Genomic DNA, 22,778 nt, shown 5'->3' on the forward strand with positions numbered 1-22,778 from the left:
GTAGATAACTTGCTGACTTCACAGTAAGTGAAGCTTGGGTACTTAAAGAAAAGACTTGAGGTGTTGACACACCAGCAGTGGCCAGGAGAGGGCACTCTCCGGCACAAGTCAGTTCAGCAGCAACAGGCCTTGAGGCGCCCACACTAGGATGCTGCCCTCCAGGCTGACACCCACATAATGTTCCAGCTCAAAAAATTTCTAGCCTACCACTTAGCTAGGGTTGGAGTAGTCCTGATCTCAGTATTCAGCGAGGGCTGAAGTTGTCATCCTTGTCCATGTTCCTTCACTGAGCTCAAAGACCCTATTTTGCAAATAACCTTTTAATGCCCGTGACCACCTATACACACTACTCAGGACCTCACCCTCCTGTGTGAGTTAGTATCTGCTTGAAATAAGTTTGCCAGGATAAGCTTCCTCACTTGGGCTTTCAGAGCAGACTTCAAATACAAAGAATAATTCAAATGAAGGATAGCTATTTTAAGACTTATTTTTAACATATTTGCTTGTATTCTTACTCCTCTATTTTAAGTATAAACAATTCATCACATCATGGTACTCAACTCTGGGATCATTGATTTACAGGATCTTCAGTCCTTATAATGAAATAATTATTTTTAGAATACTAAGGTACATAAGAAACAGTAACATATAATCAAAACTTTTTAAAAAGGCTTTTCTGACACTGAAATGGAAAAATCTCATACACATGATCTATAATTTTAACTGAATTTTAACTCAAAGGAGAACAATTTTCTTAAATGAGATTTAATGAGGTTATTCACCTTTTTGTTCATGGGAAAACTTAAATATACTATGTAAGTATATCTTATATACTGAAATACACTATTAACTGTAATCCAACAGTAATCACAGAAGAAAAAGTAATCTGAGTACACGAAACCATTTAATTTTGAACCTCTCCCTCCAGAAGTCAAACTTGTTAGGTTTCAACAATCATTCTAAATCTCTTCTTGGGGGCACCTGGGTGGCTCAGTCTCAGCATCTGCCTTGCCTTCAGCTCAGGTTATGACCCTGGGATGAGCCCTGCATCAGGCTCCCTGCACAGCAAGGAGTCTGCTTCTGCTTCTCCTCTGCCTCTGCCTCTGCCTCTGCCCCTCCCCCTCCCCCTGCTCAAGCACATACACACTCTCAAATAAAATCTTTAAAAACAAATAAAAATCTATTTTTGGATTCTAGGTAAGAGAGTCAAGAAGCTGCCTCGAAAAATGATCACCTTTTGCTGTATATTCCAACCCCGAAACACCATAAAAATATCAACATGCCTGTCCCAGTCCACAGAACCTGGCTCATGAGTCTTTGGTGGTAATATTTGAGTTTCCTCTCAATGCTTTTAGGGCCTCAGGGGTTTCTTTAGAAACAGACCACACATACAGGATCCATTAGGAAGAGCCAGGGAGCCCTGGTGGTGATGCAACAAATGGAGGGATACCCTCAAGAAAGGCAGTGTTTTACTGGAAATTATCCTTTAAGAGAAAGTTTATATGCCACAATGGCAACTCTACCTGGGAGGCAGAAATATAAAGGGCAGATCAGAACAGGGGAAGTCATGAAAGAAGGAAGGAAGTAACGCTATGAGAGCAAAGTTTAAAGGTATACACGTACCTATTATCTTGCAGAACACTCTAAGTTTTCCCTTAATACAGTGTAGTATCACGCAACATGAACAAACAGAAAAAGAGTACCTCGTTCTTCAATAGACTTTCTGGTTTTCTAGCCTTGGTGCTATTTTTCTAAGCAGTCATTCTAATATGATTTTAATAGTTCTTCCCAGCCTACCAGGACTTAAAACAAGATTCCACTCCCAGCCGGATTCCCAGATAATAACTAAACTGGAGGGATCCCTGGGTGGCGCAGCGGTTTGGCGCCTGCCTTTGGCCCAGGGCGCGATCCTGGAGACCCGGGATCGAATCCCGCATCGGGCTCCCAGTGCATGGAGCCTGCTTCTCCCTATGCCTGTGTCTCTGCCTCTCTCTCTCTCTCTCTGTGACTATCATAAATAAATAAAAATTAAAAAAAAAAAAAACTAAACTGGAGGTGGCAATCATAGATTTATAATCAACAGCATCTCAAAAATGAGCCATGGGTAAAGAGGACTATCTTCTGGAAAATATGGCCACAACGCACACAGATCAAGGCTCTAGAATGTGTATTTATTTCCCTCCTAAAAAGTGGAAAGAATCTACTCAATCATACCAGTAGCAATAAAAAATAAAAAGAAATGTTCAAATTAACAGCCATTTTTTTCACCACTTGACAAAAAATATTAAAACACTAGGGTCCCAAGGGAATAAGGCATTTGCGCAAATCAGCTAACTTATGCAACTTAAAAGCCAACAGGCATAGCTTCGTGGTTCTAATATCTTTTTAAAGCTCTCCTAAGAGGACCTCTACTCCACTGAGCCCCACAAGCACAAAAACTTCTCTTGCCTCTCTGAAAGGATTTGGGATGTGCCAGGTTTCTGGGATGGTGATTGGTCGTCTGTATATAACTATCTCAACCAGAATTACTCTTCCTCATTCATTCACGGATAGACATCATTTCTCCTTTGTCAGGCCCTGTGCTTGGCATAAGGGAGAGTAGAAACAGGAGACGAATAGACTGGAGTTTATGCAATACATAAATGAATGAGGCAAGAGCTGAAATAGGAGGTGAATGCAGTTCACTGTAATCCCCATAACCTCCAACCCAGTGCCTTCCACAAATGCCTATGGGAAATAGTTCATGCCTTCTAGATATTTATGGACCATCATATTAAGATTATTGTAATCTCAGATAAGAATATATTATAACACTTTTCATTCATATGCTGCACAAAGATAATTTCAAAAGCTACCAGGATGAAATTCCTACACCATACACAGAAAATGGTGGTTGTGGCAAGGATAGCAAGCTATTTCTATAGGTCTTATGCTAGGCATTTTACCGCTTTGAATATTTAAGTTCTCACAATTACATTATCAAGAGGTACGATTTTTCTCCTTGTCACAGGGGATGACATTGAAGTAACCTAAGATCATACAACTAGCTTATAAGAGGCAAATCCATCTCTTCCGTTGAATCTAGGAAGAAATCTGGCTCAAGACCCTGTACTCTGAGAAATGTGCCTAAAAAGTGAGAATGATTCTTTGCTCAGGGTACCTGGATGGCTCAGTCGGTGGAGCATGCGACTCTTGATCTCAGGGTTGTTGAGTTTAAGACCCATGTTAGGTACGGAGATTACTTAAAAATCTTTTTTAAAAAATGATTCTTTGGTCAATAAAAGCTGGTATGGAGCACCGCTGGTCACTGGCAAGTTATAGAAGTATCCATTTCTGTATTTTATACTCAACAGGATAACCCTCATGTTCTTCCAAAAACATTCTCCCCAGGGAAGCAAAAAAATGTTTTACTGGGGGAAAATTATATCCCTTCTAGGCTTTTTCAATAACTTTTAAGTGAATCTTTGTACTGGAGAGAACTGATAAGGGACACTGAGAGTTAAAAAGTTATCTTACACATTTCTTTTTAAAATGTCTTTGCTAATAAAACTTGATATACATTATAATTACAAGTTTTTAGTTTAAATGAAAAGGGGGAAAGCGTGATAATAACAGCCTAACACTTTAGCTATGGCATATGCAATTTCCTTCTCCATACAGGCACTAGGATAGAAAAAATTATGAGTTTTAAATCATAATTTCTGACTAAGACTTAGATTTCTAAGTCTTAACCAATAAAAAGAAGCTACCTGTCATATCCTTATGATACAAGGAAAATTCTATATTTAAATTATGGCTGAGTTTTCAACCTACTTTTTAATGAGGCCTTATAGAACTACCAAGAATTTGAAGAAGAAAATTTTAATTCACATTTAAACCAAATTTTAAGGGATGCCTGGGTGGCTCAGTGGTTGGGCATTTGCCTTCAGCTCAGGGCGTGATCCCCAGATCCAGGATCGAGTCCTGCATCGGGCTCCCTGCAAGGAGCCTGCTTCTCCCTCTGCCTATGTCTCTGTCTCTCTCTCTGTATCTCTCATGAATAAATAAATAAATCTTTAAAAAATAAAAAAATAAACCAAGTTTTAAGACCAGGTATTTTCTTCCACTGATCTTTTTCAACAACAAAGTTTTATGAAATTGTTGTACAAAGTGTCCAACAACAAAGTTTTATGAAATTGTTGTACAAAGTGTCCAAAGTGGCCCATAAGTTAGACAACATATATTACAAGCCATTTAATTTATTCAGTGGGAAAATAAGAATTTGACTCAAATTTGGTATTTTCATAAATCCTTATAATTTTGGGGTCCACATTTCTTTTCCTTTACACCTCCCCACAACCAATCTTAACTTGTGCCAGAATAATAAGAATCTATAAGAAAAAACAGAAGTTCAGCAATTACTTTTTTTCAGAGATTAGATACATTAAAATCTAATTCAATCCATCCCAAGATGGATTTAAAGACATGACATAAAAATAATCTAAGGGGCGCCTGAGTGGTGCGGTCAGCTAAGTGTCTGACTCAGTTTCCACTCAGGTTGTGATCTCAGGGTTGTGAGTTCAAGCCCCAGGTTGGGCTCTGCACTCAGGATGGAGTCGGCTTGAGATTTTCTCTCCCTTTCTCTCTGCCCCTCCCATTTGTGCTAAGTTTTTTCAAAAAAATTAAGTTAATTCAGCATTTCCTACTGGAGTGTGGTACACAGATGACCTAGAATTTTAATAGTATGTCAGGGATTATATGTTTTCTATTAATTGTACTGAAATAAAAAGTGAAAAAGTGGAGCACCCAGGTAGCTCAGTTGGTTATGATTAGCTCCGGTCATGATCCCGGGGTCCTGGGATCTAGCCCCACGTCAGGCTCCCTGCTCAACAGGGAGTCTGCTTCTACCATCTCCTGCCACTCATGCTCTTTCTCACAATCTCTGTTACCATCTCTGTCTCTCAAATAAATAAATAAATAAAACCTTGAAAGAAAAAGTAAGTACACAAATTTGAAAATACGGCAAAAGTGTGATGGTGGGTAAGTGTTGTTGGAAGCTAATTAATTCCATTATTGAAATAATTTAAGTGGTTTCCATATTCATAGAGTTGTCCAAAACAATTATTTTTTGTCACTGGGAAGGAATGGTTTTAACTTAAAACCTCCTCATAAGAGACTTTAACAGGCAAAAACAGTCACACTAACTCACCTAAAAATTTTACCAAGAGGCCATTACAGTTCTTAAAAATGGGGTGCCTTGGGGATCCCTGGATGGCGCAGCGGTTTGGCGCCTGCCTTTGGCTCAGGGCGCGATCCTGGAGACCTGGGATCGAATCCCACGTCGGGCTGCCGGTGCATAGAGCCTGCTTCTCCCTCTGCCTATGTCTCTGTCTCTCTCTCTCTCTCTCTGTGTGTGTGACTATCATAAATTTAAAAAAATATATATAAAAAAAAATGGGGTGCCTTTAGCACTGCATAGGACTGCAAGTTGATCACAAAGGAATCCTGGAAACCAAGCAGCCAAGGTGCCTGTTCCAATCACTGTGCTTGACCGAGAAAAACATTCCTGTGACTTAATTTCCAAATACCTTCTAGAACGGTATCAGCCCAAATTTAAAAGATTTCTATCAAAATCCAAATTACAGAGTGTAATGATGTTGACAGATACACAACATGTGAATGTACTTAATGACACAGAGCTGTACACTTTTTAAAACATGGTAAATATGGTTAAATTTTATGTAAGGTATACTTAACACTTTTTAAAAATACAAAAAAAAACCTAAGAAGTTACAGTGTTCTATTAATATTACAGGAAGAAAATAATTTCCACCTAAAGTCACAAGGAAAGGGGGAAAAAGTCCTTGAGTCTATAAATATTAAGTCTCCTGAGTAAAGATTAAACAAAAAGAGTTGAAATGTTTCTCTTCTGATCTTGGGGTCAACTATCCATGGTACAGCCACCAAGACATCCTGGAAAACTAAAAATACAGAGAGCCATCTATATCACTATGACTTTAAACTTTCTGTTCCTTTGTTCAAAATAGCACAATAGAGGATAGTAATTGCTAAAGCTTTCATTTTTTAATTATATGCACTCTCTTGAGTGAAGGCATACTATATTTACAAACTGTAAATACAGAATATGAAGAGCCTATCAACTCAGTTAGAACCAGGTAAAGTAACTCAACTCATTCAGCTTAGCTGTTTTATTTTCTCCTGGCAACTGGCATGGCACCAGCTGCTCCTCGTTCTATTTCTGAACTGCCTGTATCAGGCATTTCCAGTAGAGACGGTCTTAAGAACCACCATACTAATACAATCTCAAGGCTAACGGTAAATATGTCCCAACTTAGAAATAGGATCTTCATTCTCTCTGGCAAATTCCGTATTAGAGGCCTTCACTGGGCCCAAATCAAAACAATACCCTGAATCAAAACATGGGATCAACTTTTCTAGACATTTGCCAGTCCCTTCTCTGCCAGGAATACTAAACAAAAATGAACTGATATAGCACAAACCATAGAATTCACAGTTTAAAAGGGAAAATCTAATTTTAGATCCAAATTATAGATTTCTTAAGGTACAAGCTATACCTCGTTTTATTGTGCTTCACTTTACTAACGCTTCAAGGATATTGTTTTGTTTTGTTCTAACAAACTGAAGGTTCAAGACTTCAGTGGAGGAAGTAACTGCTGATGTGGTAGAAATAGCAAGAGAACTAGAATTAGAAGTAGAGCCTGAGGATGGGACTGAACTCTGAGATCTCATGAGAAGACTTGAACAGATGAGGAGTTGCTTCTTATAGATGAGCAAAAAAAGTATTTCTTGAGATGGAATCTAATCCTGATGAAGATGCTGTGAAGACTGTTGAAACAACAGGATTTAGAGTATTAGAGAATTTAGAATATCCCTAGTTGATAAAAGACGGCAGAGTTTGAGGACACCAGTGTTGAAAGAAGCTCCTCCGTGGGTAAACACCATCTAACAACAGTGCGTGCCAAAGAAAGAAATTGTTCCTGAAAGGCCGAGTCCATTGATGCAGCGAGCTTCACGACTGTCTTAAAGGGCCACAGCCACCCCACCCTTTAGCAACCAGCAGCCTGATCAGTCAGCAGCCATCAACATCAAGGCAAGACCCTCCGCACCAAGAAAAGATTATGATTCACTGAAAGCTCAGATGGTTAGCACTTTTTAGTAGGACTTTTTAGTTGAAGGTATACCTTGTTTTTTTAGACACAATGCTATTGCACGCAAGCTGCCATACAGTGTAAGTAACTTTCATATGCATTGGGAAACCAAAATATTCATGACTCACTTTATCGGGACATTCACTTTATCATGGTGGTCTGGAACCAAACCACAGTATCTCTGAGGTATGCCTGTACTTCCAATTCCCGATTCAGTTACTCTATGTGAAGGAATTCTGTATGTATGTAAAGGAATGCAAATGTGTCTTTCCTTCAACATAACCAATATTAAGTACAACCTGCTCAAAACAGCAGTGCAAGTATTTTGTAGATTACAAACTCAGACCCACTAATGAAGATACACATTTGATTTCAGTAATACCTTCATGTTGCCTGAAGTCTGTCTTCATATCTATATTCTTGCCTATTCTACTTAATACTAATCTAAAATTACTGTTTCTAGAATTTCCCATCAAAACCACAATAGACACACCATGAAGTCATGCAAATAGGCTCAAGACTAATCAACTTTACTTTTCCTATCTCACTTATCTCTTTGATGTCGGGCTCCACATTTATAAAAGTCGAAAAGATATTCCTCTCAGAGCCTGGGTGGCTCAGTCAGTTAAGCAGCTGCCTTCTGCTCAGGTCATGATCCCAGGGTCCTGGGATCAAGCCCTGCATTGGGCTTCTTGCTTAGCAGGGAGCCTGCTTCTCCTTCTCCCTCTGCTTGTGGGTTCTCCCTTGCAAATAAAATCCTTAAAAATATATATATCCCTTTCAAATGAATAGTCAGCTTTCTGTTCAATATTCTGGGAAACTAGAGAAAAATACTCTGATGCTTTAAATTTCTGAGCAATTCGGGATCCCTGGGTGGCGCAGCGGTTTGGCGCCTGCCTTTGGCCCAGGGCGCGATCCTGGAGACCCGGGATCGAATCCCACGTCGGGCTCCCGGTGCATGGAGCCTGCTTCTCCCTCTGCCTAAGTCTCTGCCTCTCTCTCTCTGCCTCTCTCTCATGACTATCATAAATAAATAAAAATTTAAAAAAATAGCACAATATTTAAAAAAAAATACTTCTTTAAAAAAAAATTTCTGAGCAATTCTAGAAATAAAGACATCTTTGGCTGTTACAGTTCTTACTCTCACTTGGTTTCTACCCTTGCTAATCTTTTGTTTTAGCCACCTTAAGAAATTTCCATTTGCCGTAACACGTATAGAGAAGTAGAATCACAATGTTGTTTACCTAAAACTAATGTATCAACTACACTCAAAATTTCTTTAAAAAAAAATTATTTTAAATTTCCATTTGGATAAAACACTTAATATGCAGATATTGGATTAGTGCTTAGTACGTAAGAAATGCTTTAAAATGTGTTTCCTTATTGAAACTTCAGATGAAATAAGCCAGTTAAAATGGAGGATCAGGGGTGCCTGAGTGGTTCAGTTGCTTAAGCATCTGCCTTTGGTCCAGGTCAAGATCCCAGGTTCCTGGAATCGAGACCTGCTTGCTTCTCCCTCTCCCTCTGCTTGTGCTCTCTCATGAGTGTTCTCTCAAATAAATAAAATACTTATTAAAAAATTAAAATAAGGGATGCCTGGGTGGCTCAGTGGTTGGGCATCTGCCTTCAGCTCCAGGAGTGATCCCAGGATCGGGGATCAAGTCCCACATTGGGCTTCTTGCAGGAAGCCTGCTTCTCCCTCTGCCTGTGTCTCTGCCTCTGTGTCTCTCTCGTGAATAAATAAAATCTTTAAAAATAATAATAATAAATAAAATGGAGGAATCATTTGGCATGATAATTAGAGATCATGTACTTTAGTGATTATGCTTCAACCTTTCCCTCAGTGGTATAGACTACATAAAATTGAACGTTATTTTTGTTCTCAACAATCATGACTATTCTCCTCCGACAAATCAAGTTTGGTTTATGCCACCAGAGCACATTTTCCAAAGCACTTGACTATATTAGCAATATCCACTGTCACACCCACTATGTTACAATAAAACTCACCTGGATCATTACATGAAGCCCTGGAATTACAGAAGTGACTTTTTGCTCTGCCTTACTTAAATCTTTGAACCTTTGATTCCAAACTTTCAAAAATAACTGAACAAGTTCATTAATCTAAAACAATACTCAAAAATCTCTTAAGATAGTTCCTTAAAACCCCTCAATCACACTGTGAACATCTTTCAACCTGTTATAATCAAAGAATTTTCAAAATAGTATCGTTGTTTCTGTTTGCAGGAAAGAATATGTTCTACTCAAGTAAAACATTTTTTTTCAATTGTGTGTTTATTATAATCAAAAAGCATTGACTGAGTTCCCCAGAAGAAATTCTACTGTTTTTTTGCAGAAATCAGTACACAAATCATCAAAGTCCACAACCTTAAGGAAGCTACAGATCATGGATTTTAATTCTCCATTAATCTTATCATTAATTCCATAGGTAACTAAGACATTTCAAATTGGACTACTAAAGAAAGTTGCTCTCTTTAAAATTTTCAAATTTCCAAAACTGCCAGACTGATACTATATCAAATTCAAAAGGTAAGTTAGACACAAAAACCTATGAAAGCAACTTGAAAACTCTTGGCATAAACTCTTGGGATAAAAAATAGGATTTTATTTTTCACTAACAATAAAAAGCTAAAAATGGAAAATAATGTCAAATCTGAGGGGCAGATGGACCACGTAGTAAATAGTGATCTAAGTTACCAGGCCCAAAAGCAAGGATACCGGAAGCCAACCAAGCAGAAGAGACTGGCTGTTAACTACACAAGTATTTAAAACAACAACAACAAAACAAAAAAAAAAAAAAAAAAAAAAAACCCATGTGATGATATATTAAGGCTAAAAATGAGGAAAACTAAACCCACACATTTATGAACAATTGGCGGGAGGGCCTCAAATCCAGAAGCATATCAGACCTCTATGCTAATAAAACCTCATTTTCAGAATATATGGATAAATCACTTCCTTGAATTTTATCTATGATTGGGTAATATATTCTCTGATAGGACAAATAGGAAAATAAAGGGTTTGATTTTTTTCCATCTCCTCCATACACTATTACCAAGAATAACTTTCTACCATCTTGAAATTTTTCAAAGCTTTTTGAGAAACACACACAAATAATTCGGATTTAGTCGATTTTATTTACAGCTTTTTTTTTTTTTTTACATTTCAGAGCATTACACAATTACATTTTCTCATTTTCTGACCTGCAAACAGATACCTTAAACGGAAATATTTTTTAAAAATTATCAAATTAGGTACATCCAAAATGCAGTGATTACACATATGACAATTCACAAAGTGTAATTTACCAGGACGTATCCTAAGAATTTAGGAACAGCCAGTCAGGAGAAATCTGACCAAATTTAGCAATCAACTATTTACATATCCAAAGACAAACCTACCTAAACTCCCAAACCAGAAATTTGAAAGTTTTTGTTAAATCCCCATTGGACAAAAGTGATGCTTCAAACCTTGTCAGCCTTACAAGTCTTAACCCCAAATACTGGGCTATTTCCCCAGTTTGCAACTGAATAGCAAGCATCAGTTTGTCAAACACCTAAGTATCAAAGTCTTGTGCCATTATGCACATAGAAAGGCTAAGTATTCATCAATTAAGAAACAAGTAGTCATTAAATATCCACACTAGGTCCCGGCCCCACACTCACCCCCTCCCCCCAGCTCACCAGCCCTTACTGCAATCCCAAATATGCAACCTGTGTCACATAGTGACAGGCTATATTTATATATATGTATGTATGCATACACACACATATATGTACATGTGTATATATATATATATATAATATACACACATACACACACAGTACTAGGTACAAATGGCAATTAACAGTCCCTGCAAAAATTCATTTTCAGTTGAGGCTATGGCTCCTATGCCTTGGGATGGTTTGACTTCAAAACTGAAAAATACTGCTAAAATCTCACTTCCTTAACACAAAATTTGATTGCTTGTTCAGTTTAAGCTTCTCAGTCTAAAAATGGCTATAAGGTAAGTATAAAAAAGCAGCCAATTGAGTACAATTTCTCTTTCCGATTTGGCCAAGCTATTTCGTAGACATTACTCCTAACTAGACTAGAATATCTGTGGCGCCTTCCAACGGTTCTTGCCTACCTTACTGTCCATGTTCACGTTTCAAACTGTGTCAACAGAGCCCGCACTTCAGGGGTCAGCTGCTTGGCAGCCTTAGCCGCCTCTGTGATAGCCTTGCGATACAGGCCCTTTCTCTTCTTATTAAAGCGTGACTGGAAGTTTTCTAAAAAGGGGGAGAGTTGCGAAAGAGCAAGAAAAGAGGTTGTTGGAGACCCAAACCATGAAATACGGGCCTCCTGTCGGACTAAAAGGCCGTTATCATTCCGGCTCACAGTTATAGTAAGAATACGGGCTGGCCACCAAGGGAAGCCATAGATCTTGGCCCAAACAATGTCCCCTACACATATGGTCCTGCCATCTGGTGTGACGCATTTAGAGACGTTTTTGGAAAAGACTTTCATTTTCAAGGAATTACTGAGCTTTTTCTCTTCCTTTGAAGAGGAGGAAGTGGAGGAGGTGGAAGGTGCATGCATACTGCCTGGAGGAAAATCAAAGCTTTCAGAAGAACTACACTCAGAGTTGGAGGATTTCAAATCATCTGTGCTATCAATGCTACACACTGAAGCACTGGAAGAGTCAGATTTCTTTTGATTTAGGGTCATGTAAACAGAGATATTGCTTTTGCTGCCCTTTTTGCCCAGTGTCTGTGGTTCATCCTGCTCACCAGGCACAAGCACTTCATTTGTGTCCTGAACCTCACTGCTGGCCTCTTCAGGGCCTTCTGAGGGACTCTGATTTTCTGAAGGGGCCTCACCTGCTGAGCGGGTAGAGGTGCAGCGAGACTGGGGCTTGGGTGCCATCTTGCCACTCCGCATTTTCTCAAGTCCTGTCTTCAAAGAAGAGTCATTTTCTTCATTCCTGTACCTTTGTGGTTTTAAACGAACCCGGGGTGGAAGGGAACCTGAGCTAGGACTCTGATACCGACGTGTGAAATGGACTTTTGAATGTGCATTTTTGGATGTAGAGGTTTCACTTTGCTTCTTTTGTGCCTTTTCTTTGGCAATTTTCAACACTTCCCGAGCTTTTGCATGATCCATGTTCTTACTCTGGAGCACTTTTTTAGTACTTAACTGAGCTTTTGATGTATTTGCCTGAGCAGAAACTTTGACTACTCTGCCTCTGCTGTGAGCAATATTGGAAACCTTAACCACAGCATTTCTTTTCTGGCTTTCATTTTGGTTTTTCCCATCCACTTTATGGTCAGTTTTCAGTTTTTTGTTCACAGTAGTTACACTTTCGTTTTTCCGTTTTTTATCTTCATATTTAGAAGAGTCACTTGCACTACTACCTTTTCTAATTTCTTTTTTCTCTGCAACAACACTGTTTTTACATTTGTCACACAGGACTTGCCTGGGTCGCAGTTTAATAGCATTCATTATTGAAGTAGGTTCTTCCCTGTACATTTTTCGTTTGGGTCGCTTAATTTTCCGAGGCGGTGGCTGAGGTATTGACTGGTTATAGGTGTCCCTGATAAACAAAGGGGGAGGGTAAGGTGCTCCTTCATGGAAGAGAGGTGGCGGTTTGGAAGTCCATAGGCTTTCAGCCAAGCCTGGCTCGGGAGGCGAGATGGGAGAAGGGTCATCGGGAACAGCACCATTCACTTCACACTTGACTCCTGTCCCTTCTTGGAATGTATTACTTTGGAGCTGCATGGCTTCAGGTTTATCCTTATATTCCCTTTTGGGAAACACTGTCACAGGGATCCCATGGGGCCCAAACCTTGGAAAGAAATGAAAGAAACAAAGAAGCCATTTATTCAACGTCTATAATTCAGTTTCTTAAACTGAAACAACACCTAATGTTTGTTCATTTGACCTTTCCTGAAACTATTTTACATTAAAGAATAAAAATATTCTACTGACCACCTCCCCCCACCCCTAAAAGCCCTTCATTTTTTATTGGTCCTACATTTTAGGTATAAACATATCAGGTATAAACAGATTATACATTTAGGTTTAAGTTCAAATGATTATTTTAAGCATCACTGGAATAGCTGACATTATTTAAAACAGACCTTTCAATCTTAGATCAGAAAGGCATTCTATCAGATAGCTTAACAGTACATGTCATTTGATATTACATTCACTGATCCATGGACAACAAATCCAGTAAATGCAACTATAAATTTGCAACATACATGTCTCCCTCTGGTTTTAAGAGCTTTCAAAAGATTCACAAAACAAATTCAGCCTTAACTACCTAAAAAACACTGAATTAGCAAAATTCCATCTCAACTTCACTTAATCACTAAATATTCAAAGACCAGCTGCTCCTTTACTCTTTCACTCTCTTAAAGCCCTTTATCTAGCTCCTGCCCCCCAAAACCACAAAAAATATGAGAAATTCAGGTGCCCAAATTACCGCACAAGCAGAAGGTATAGAACTATGGCTTTCTAACATTTCTAAAATGTTAGAAAAATCACACGTTAAGAATTATTTTCACGTTGTAATCTAATAACATTTATGTATGTCTACATGCATGCATATATACATATACAAATACACATACTTAAGCCAAAGTTTCACTAAATGTTTAACCTTATGTGATATATAATGGTATTTTCCCTACTCTGATCTATTTCATTTGTTTTAATGCTAGTGAGACACATTAATGGATTTTAAAACTGGTCCAGACCCAGTATGCAAAGCACTGGTATAGAACACAAATTTTTACAATTCTCAGTTTCTAATAAAACAAGGTCAATAGAACCTTGTTTTTTCATGTGGACTTAGAAATCACTGTGATTTAGTCCTCCTGGGTTAAACATCTTAAAGCTAAACCTGCTACACTGGTATCTGCACATAAAAATAAAATCACACCACCAAATAATTCCATCATGTACACGTTAACATGTTAATTCTAAGCACTATTTGATGCTGTCTGAATAGCAGTGAACACAATTCTAGGGTCAATCCTTTAAGGCAGAGGGTCTTAGAACCAAGGATCAGCTTCAGAGAGTCCAGAACTCTTAAGGTACAAATGTCTTACATGTCTTTCTAGAGAATGAGTCTTGGTTCTCATTGTACCTCATTGGTATCCCCCAAACGGTTCAGAATATCTTTGTTGGGAAGAAATCCTGACATGAAGTTCTGAAGGCTGTAAACACACCTAAACTTGGAAAGGGACGTACTACTAAGAGCCAATACCACCAGTTCTGTTTCTTATACCTCAATTATTTTCTTCCTCAAGTCTTCTGTTAGTTTGGAGACCACAAACCAACAGCTTGTGATAAAATACTTACAAACCACAAAGGAAGGGGAAAGCTTTTACCTAGGGTGGGACAAATTTGAATCTGGGCTAGTTCACAAAGGACACCTTCTTTACATCAGACTTTGCAAAGTGGCTTTCTATTCTAACATGGCATCTAATACTTAAAATGTTTGCTTCCTGTTTACTTGCAAGGCAATTTGAGCATTTAGCATTTTCTTATAATGTAGGTGCTCAATGACCACTTTAAGATGAGAGAGAGAAACAGAGCTACATAAACAATGTAACTCATCTGAGATGTGACCACTACTGGCATCAGCAATCAAATTTCTAACTCTTAAAAAGCTATCATTTTGCCCCATTGCACTTTCACATGGTGTTTTCACAGGTGAACAAATAAAAAATACCCATCCTTTTATTAGACACAACTAAAATCATAATCATCCTAATGTCTGAGGTAGAGTTTCACACCTATTCTTACCAACTTTGTATCCATGATGTTACTAAACCTTTCTAGATGCAGTTTTTGTATGTGTAAAATGGGCTAACACTATTTCCTACTTTAAAGAATTCAGGTAGGGATTAATAGGAAAATGCCAGTCATTTTCTTGATAAAATTTACTTCATTTAATTAATTTGATCTTATTTTCAACTAATTTTCTAGACATTAAGATCATTTCTATATCTTTATAATCTCAAAGTGAGGACGATCTAGCCAATTATTTTAGAACTTTATGCCAAATAAGCTGTAGAATCTATTATGTTTTCCCTCAGGTAAAGTTTAATAAAAATATTAATTTCACTTCTGGGTTTGTTTTTTTTTTGTCCTTGCCTTTCGCTCTAAAGCATATAAAATACAAGCACTGGGACGCCAAGGTGGCTCAGTGGTTGAGCGACTGCCTTAGGCTCAGGGCATGATCCTGGAGTTCTGGAATCGAGTCCCACATCGGGCTCCTGCAGGGGGCCTGCTTCTCCCTCTGTGTATGTCTCTGCCTCTCTCTCATGAATAAATAAATCTTTAAAAAATAAAAATAAAGTATAAGCATTAACCACTTTTAAGTAACATAGGAAGGCACTTCATTATGTAGCAAGGCACCAAAAAGGGGGAAAAAAGAAACCAAGTTGGAAATTGTGGGTGGTAGATGTTTGGCAAAAGCAGAAAAATATTTTTAAGTAATAAAACTTTCTCATGGGCAGCCCAGGTGGCTCAGCGGTTTAGCGCCACCTTCAGCCCAGAGCATGATATTGGGGACCCGGGATCGAGCCCCATGTCAGGCTCCCTGCATGGAGCCTGCTTCTCCCTCTCCCTCTGCCTGTGACTGTTTCTGCCTCTCTGCCTCTCTCATGAATACATAAAATCTTTAAAAAAAAAAAAAAAAAAAAAAACCTTTCTCAAAGGACCAGAAAGATTAAATCATCTTAAGAAAAAAAGGGCTATCCAATGTACTACTCCATCTCAGTAATCACGTTGTCTTCCTAACATGGATAACACTTAGTAACATGACAGTTTTCAAACTAAGGGTGGAGACGTTGGTTGTGCAATTTCCAGGATCACAATTACCATTTAAATTTTAAAAATCAGAGTCTAAATATATGTAACTGCAATGAAACTGTTTCATATATGTATGTACATATACATCCACATGTAAAAGACATTTGTAACTATGCTCAAAAGTTTGAAAACCATCCATGTATGAAACTGTAACCTTAATAAGAATATAAAGTAGCAACAAAACTATGCCCTCTTTGGGCACCTGGCTGGCTTAGTCAGTACAGCATGTGACTATCTCAGGGTTGAGTTCAAGCACCATGTTAGGCATGGAGCCAAAACAAAACAAAAAAACAAACAAGAAACCTCTTTAAAATACCAAAATCTAACTTTTCAAGTGTGTTCTATAGAAATCTGCAACATAACACTCTGTGGTGTTTGAAAATGAAGATTCCTAGGCCCTGCCCCAAGACTGAATCATTAAAACCTTCCTCTAGAATGGAATACAGGATTTAAATTTTTAGCAAGCACTTTTGCATTAGCTTTTTCTAAGGTGAAGGTATTTTTGTCTCAGGTGAATGCTCACCAAAGGATGACCTCAGCATAGGAGGATTTCAATCACTCCAGAGGTGGAAGACTGACCAGTATCCTTTGCTTGAGCTTTTTCTAGAAGAACATCTCACAAATTCTTTAAGACTTGAGCAGTAAGATACAAAGTATCTCTCCTCTTTTCCCTACCCCTTCCTTCATGCAGCAAGAAGGTATTAACGTGTCCATGACTCATCCTAACCCTTACCTATTTTCAGTGTTCTTTAACCACTACCCAAAAATTCTAAAGGAAGAATATACAGGTATTATGGCTTACTTAAAAATAGTTTCTGGGGCACTTGGCTGGCTCAGTCAGTGGAACATGTGACTCAATCTTGGGGTTGTGAGTTTGAGCCCCATGTTGGGGCGCCTGGGTGGCTCAGCTGGCGAAAGAATCCAACTCCTGGTTTCAGCTCAGGTGGTGATCTCATGGTCCTAAGACTGAGGCCATGTTGGGCTCCCCACTTAACAGGGAATCTGCTTAAGATTCTCTGTCTGCCTCTGTCTCTGCTCCCCTCCCTTGCTTGGGGGCTCTTGCTAAAAACAAAAAAAACAAAAACAAAAAAAAAAAACAAACAAACAAACAAAAAAACAACAATTGATAAAAGATTTTAAAGCCTTAAAAAAATTAGTAAGAATAGCTTGTGAGGAAAACCAGGTGAAGTGTACCAGAGATCTTTCTGAACTATCTTTGAAAATTTCTGTGAATCTATAAAATAGAGTTTTAAATCTAGTTACCTTCTTAGTAATTTAGGAGTAAAGACAGCCAAAATTTTGAGGAGGGAGACCACTGGGGCTTAATAGTTATTTTGTGTCAAGGAAAAGGGATCTTCACCTAATGTGAAGATGAAGCAAATGTAATACAGAGTATTTAGTAAGCCCAAATTCAAAATGTGACTATCATGAAGGATAAGAATATTTTCTAAATTTAGGTTCCACTTTAGAGGACTGAGTTTTATTGATGATTCCAGCTTTAACTAAATGAAGCTTTCATTCACCCACTGATAAAATTATGGTATTTGCTTAATCAATCCTATACCTAAACATGTTTCACTCCTTGGAGTGAAAACTATCATTTCAATTCCCTTTCCACAGAAATACATCAAACAAAACAAAAATGTTGACCAATAACTCTTACCTCTTACTCTGAAAGTTCTTTTTTAAACACTGATCTACTACTGTTTATCATCATTAACTTCACGGCAACCTCAATCACCTCATCTCTGACCTAGGAATATATTCTTTTCCTTCCTGTTTATAATAGTTCAATAGTACACAACTAATTTCTCATTTTCTTCCTTCAAATTCTGGTTGCCAAAGTTCCAACTTTTGGAGGAAATTCTTCTAAAGAATGTACAGTAAAAATTTAAAAACTAAGGTATTATATTTTAGGCAAGCAAACAGAGGTCCTAAGAAATTTGGCACTCAATAAGTTCAGAAGGGTTGAGACAGGCCCTAATTTTCTAGCTGGACCAGACTTCCCTCTAATAAACAGAAAACAAAAAGAAATCTTTCCTTCCCAGAATTATGTTCTCTTAAGGAATCTACAGTAAAAAAAATTATATGCAATTAACCACATGAAAAATAATCCACATCCATTTCAATGCAAGCAGATGTTTTCAGAAATTACTTCTTCCTTAAATTAGTAACAGGTTAAATCACAAAAGAGAGAAAACTATAAAGCAAACTTATTTTGGTTCACATTTCATCTCTGGAAATTGGCTATGATGTCAAAATTTACTCTCAGGACAAATGAAATTAATTCAATAAGCTATACAAAATATTTTTTACAAAGTAAATGTTTATATAAGCCCCCCAAAATTCTGGGTATATATCCAAAATAATTGATAATGGGGTCTCCAAGAAATATTTACATAACCATGTTCATAGCAGCATTATTCACAAGAACCAAGAAGCAGAAATCCAAACACCTATCGACAAATACATAAATAAAACATGCTATGTACATACAATGGAATACTATTCAGTCTTAAAATGAAATCTGCCACATGCGACCACATGGATGAACCTTGAGAACATTATGCTAACTACAGTAAGCCAGAAACAAAAACAGACAGACTGTATGATTCCACCTAGTAGAATGGCGGTTCTCCATAATTGAGGGGAGGAAGAAACAGGAAGTTGTCTAATAGGTTGAGTTTTAGTTTTATAAGATTAAAAAGTTCTGGAGATCTGTTTCACAACAATATGAACTTAACACTAGTTACTGAATAATATACTTAAAAATGGTTAAGATAGGAGACACCAAAGTGGCACAATCGGTTTAGCCCGCTGACTACTGATTCTGGCTCAGGTCAAGATCTCAGCCTCCAGTTGGGCTTTAGCTTTTGTGCTCAGCAGGGAGTCTGCTTGAGATTTTTTTTCTCCCACTCTGCCTTACCCTGGCTCTTTCTAAAATAAATAAATCTTTCTAAAAAATGGTTAAGATGGCCCATATTATGTGTTTTACCACAATTAAAAAAAAATTGTAATTGTATATGTACCTAACTTAGAAGGAAAAAGTTTGATAAGAAGCAGTATAATATTTTCATGGTAGTAAAGGAATGATTCATACAAAGGAAATAACAGTAACTACACTAAGAGGTAACAGGACAACACCTTGACCTGAGGGAGAATCCAAGTGAACACTACCAATGAAAGCAAATGATGATCACATGCCTGCAGTACCTGAGAACACTTCTTTGCCTATATAACCCAAACCTTTTGTAACTATCAGATAAAACTAAATTGAGGAATTAACCCCTATTACATATATTCTATTGCAGCTAAATGCAATACATGATCATTTACTGGATGAAGAAAAAAAGCTTTAAAGGGCATCACTAGGGGATCCCTGGGTGGCTCAGCGGTTTAGCGCCTGTCTTTGGCCCAAGGCGTGATACTGGAGTTCCGGGATCGAGCCCCACATCGGGCTCCCTGCATGGAGCCTGCTTCTCCCTCCTCCTGTGTCTCTGCCCCTCTCTCTCTCTAGGTCTATCATAAATAAATAAATCTTAAAAAATAAAATAAAAGGCATCACTAGAAAAATTGACAAAATAATGAAACACGAGCTGCAAATTAGATAAAAGTACTGTTTCTTGAATTTGAAAACTACTGATCTCAGGACGCCTGGGTGGCTCAGCGGTTGAGCGTCTGCCTTTGGCCCAGAGTGTGATCCTGGAGTCCCAGGATCAAGTCCCATATCAGGCTCCCTGCATGGAGCCTGCTTCTCTCTCTGCCTGTATCTCTGCCTCTCTCTCTGTGTCTCTCATGAATAAACAAAATTAAAAAAAAAAAAAAAGAAAACTATTGATCTTAAGAAATAAATGCACAAGTTTTAGGGTATAGGTAACCTACTCTCAAAATACTCCAAAAAAAAAAAAAAGAATAAGGCAAACATGGCAAAATACTAAAAATTAGTGAATCTAGAGAAAGCTTAAGAGTTCTCTATGTTTGATATTTCAAAATAAAAAGGTTTTAAACATTAGTTGCAAAAAGTATAATCTTAAATTTAGTTCACCACAGCTCCACCAAAACATTTAAGCAAAGAAAGTTTATATGAAAGAAAATTTTGGGGCACCTGGCTGGCTCAGTCAGTAGAGCATGCAACTTGATCTCAGGGTCATGAGTTGAAGCCCCACACTGGGTGTGTAGCCTACTTAAAATAAATGATAAATTTTAAAAATTATCCTACTTAAGCAGAAATGTCAGCAAACACCTCTCAAGTACCACTAAGCACACAAAATTTATATTCAGGTACAACTCTGTTAATTATTCAGATAGTATAAAACTAAGTCCCAACCCTAGAACCAAACTTCAGTAGTAGGCAAGACCAGAATGTAACACTTCTTGCCAAAAGAAACTTGAGAGGGAAAAGAATCACTGTGGATTAGTGATCAGGCAATGAGCTTTGCAGGAAAAGGACCACACCTAGAAGGGCACAGGTAGAGTTATGGAAAAGCGAAACAGGGAGTGGTAAAGAGTGGTTACACATTTTTGAATGCTGGTAACCAATTTCAGCTGGTTTAAAAAACTGAAATACTGAACAGGTGTGGTAAAAACTAACAAATGACCAGATGCAGCAGTAGGAATCGGAAGTCAGCAACCTGATTCCCCTTTCCATGAGACAGGTAAGAATTCAGAGGCTTAAACAAGCAATAAAATAAAGATAATCCGGGCAGCCCTGGTGGCTCAGCGGTTTAGTGCAGCCTTCGGCCCAGGGCCGGATCCTGGAAACCTGGGATCGAGTCCCATGTCGGGCTCCCTGCATGGAGCCTGCTTCTGCCTCTGTCTGTGTCTCTACCTCTTTCTCTCTCTCTCTGTCTCTCATGAATAAATAAATAAAATCTTAAAAAAAATAAAATAAAATAAAGATAATCCATCTGGCAGTAAAAGAAGGCAAGCTGAAGAGTGCATATGAGGCAGAGCACTGCTAATGAGGGTGTGTGTGTTGAATGGTAACACTAGTCTCTTACAACGAGGCCAATGACGGCTTCTGATTATACAGTGATGTGATTTAAAGTGTCTCAATCACTGTTAAAAACAAGCTCAGCGAAAAACAACAAACCAAAAACAAAGAAAACCAAGCTCAGCTATGCTAGCCTAGTTCTATCATCTAATAAATGCAAAGAAAAGCACAAAATTATCTTCCTTTTGCTAACTCTGAAATGCGTCATTCTCAAAGGGGAGCACTTTTCAATGTTTTAAAAGCATATAGAAAACAGAAACACTGTAAGGACTAAATTTATCTGAGACTAACTTTTTCTTCATGAGAGAGCCCATAACTTCCTCACAAGCCATCTGTCCCAAGGGGTTAGTGGGTAGAAAAGATTGAGAAACATTCTATACCATACGTTATGCAAGGATCTCCTTGTTATCTCATTACCTAGTAAAATAATAAATGTCATCCATCTTTACTAAAAGGGGAAAGTTATACTTCAGGTATTACCTGAAGCTTCTACAAATCACTTCAAGGAATTTTAAAGATCTAGATCATACTGCAATACAACAGGATTTAGGTTGAGTGGCTAGTCAAGTAAACCCATACTAATTAATTCTGCCACTTAGGAACTACTTATTAAAAGTTGTTAATAGTTAATACATATAGCACTTACTATGTGCCAGGAACTATTTTAGTACATACTTATTTACATTAACTCATTTAATCACCACAACCCTTTTAGTAAAGTGTTAAAACTACCCTGTTTTAGAGAGAGTGTAAGCGACCTTCCCAACATCAAACAGGTAGTAATCAGTAGAGCCAGCATATGAATCCAAGCAGCCAACCCGAAGCCGCTTCTTTGCTGGTACTCCTACACCACCAGCACACTACCACCACCACTACTACGGCTACTGCTATTGCAGCTGCTGTTGCTGCCGCCTCCCTTCATTTCATCAAGTTACTTAACCCCTCTCCTCTGCCTCCACCTCCCACTAATGAAGTAGATGAACTCACAGGTCTACATGCTGATTTCTCCCATGGAGATAAACAGGCTTCAGAATTCGGAATTTTCCTGGCTTTTGAGATAATAAGCAGCCTATCATCAAGCGTATTACTACTTTAGCAATGAAACAAAAAAACAGGGCTGCCTGGGTGGCTCAGTGGTTGAGCATCTGCCTTTGGCTCGGGCAGGATCCCAGGGTCCTACATCAGGCTCCCCACAGGGAGTCTACTTCTCCCTCTGCCTAGGTCTTTGCCTGTGTCTCTCATGAATAAATAAAATATTTTTATTTAAAAATAATAAATAATAATTTTAATAAATATAATTTTAAATATAATTTTAATTGTTTTATTATAAATTTAAATATAATTAAATGTGATGATTTTTAATAAATAAAATTTTTTATTTTTTATTAAAATATATTTTATTTATTTATTCATGAGAGACACAGGCAGAGGGAGAAGCAGGCTCCTCAACAGGAGCCCAATGTGGGACTCGATCCTCAGACCGGGATCATGCCCTGAGCCAAAGACAGATGCCCAGACGCTGAGCCACCCAAGTGTCCCGAATAAATAAAAACTTAAAAAAAAAAAAAAAAAAAAGGAAATGAAAAAACATTCACAGTAAATGGGATTTATATAATCTCACATAATTTCAGTCAAGTTAGGTTTTCCCACCAAAAAAGTTAAAAGTTTAGTTTTCAGAGCTTTTTGGATGTCGGAATTGTAGTTCAGTAACTTAAAGGATTATCATA

General features: G+C 37.9%; 1 protein-coding gene across 8 annotated transcripts in view; it reads right to left on the reverse strand.

Moving 5' to 3' along the window:
• Positions 1–22,778, reverse strand: part of PWWP2A (PWWP domain containing 2A) — a 64,386-nt gene that overhangs the window by 32,049 nt on the left and 9,559 nt on the right. For 6 of the 8 annotated variants that reach the window (XR_008664353.1, XR_008664352.1, XM_055324933.1 and 3 more), the window contains one exon: positions 11,320–13,017. Coding sequence is in view for 6 of the 8 variants with exons in the window: in XM_055324933.1 (XP_055180908.1) it covers positions 11,334–13,017 (1,684 nt within the window). In the remaining 2 variants the exon portion in view is untranslated. The remainder of the gene's footprint in view (positions 1–11,319; positions 13,018–22,778) is intronic. The other 2 variants (XM_055324938.1, XM_055324935.1) reach the window with 1 other exon arrangement.

This window comes from Nyctereutes procyonoides, unplaced genomic scaffold (assembly GCF_905146905.1).
Source record: "Nyctereutes procyonoides isolate TBG_1078 unplaced genomic scaffold, NYPRO_anot_genome, whole genome shotgun sequence".
Classification (NCBI taxonomy): Eukaryota; Metazoa; Chordata; class Mammalia; order Carnivora; family Canidae; genus Nyctereutes; species Nyctereutes procyonoides.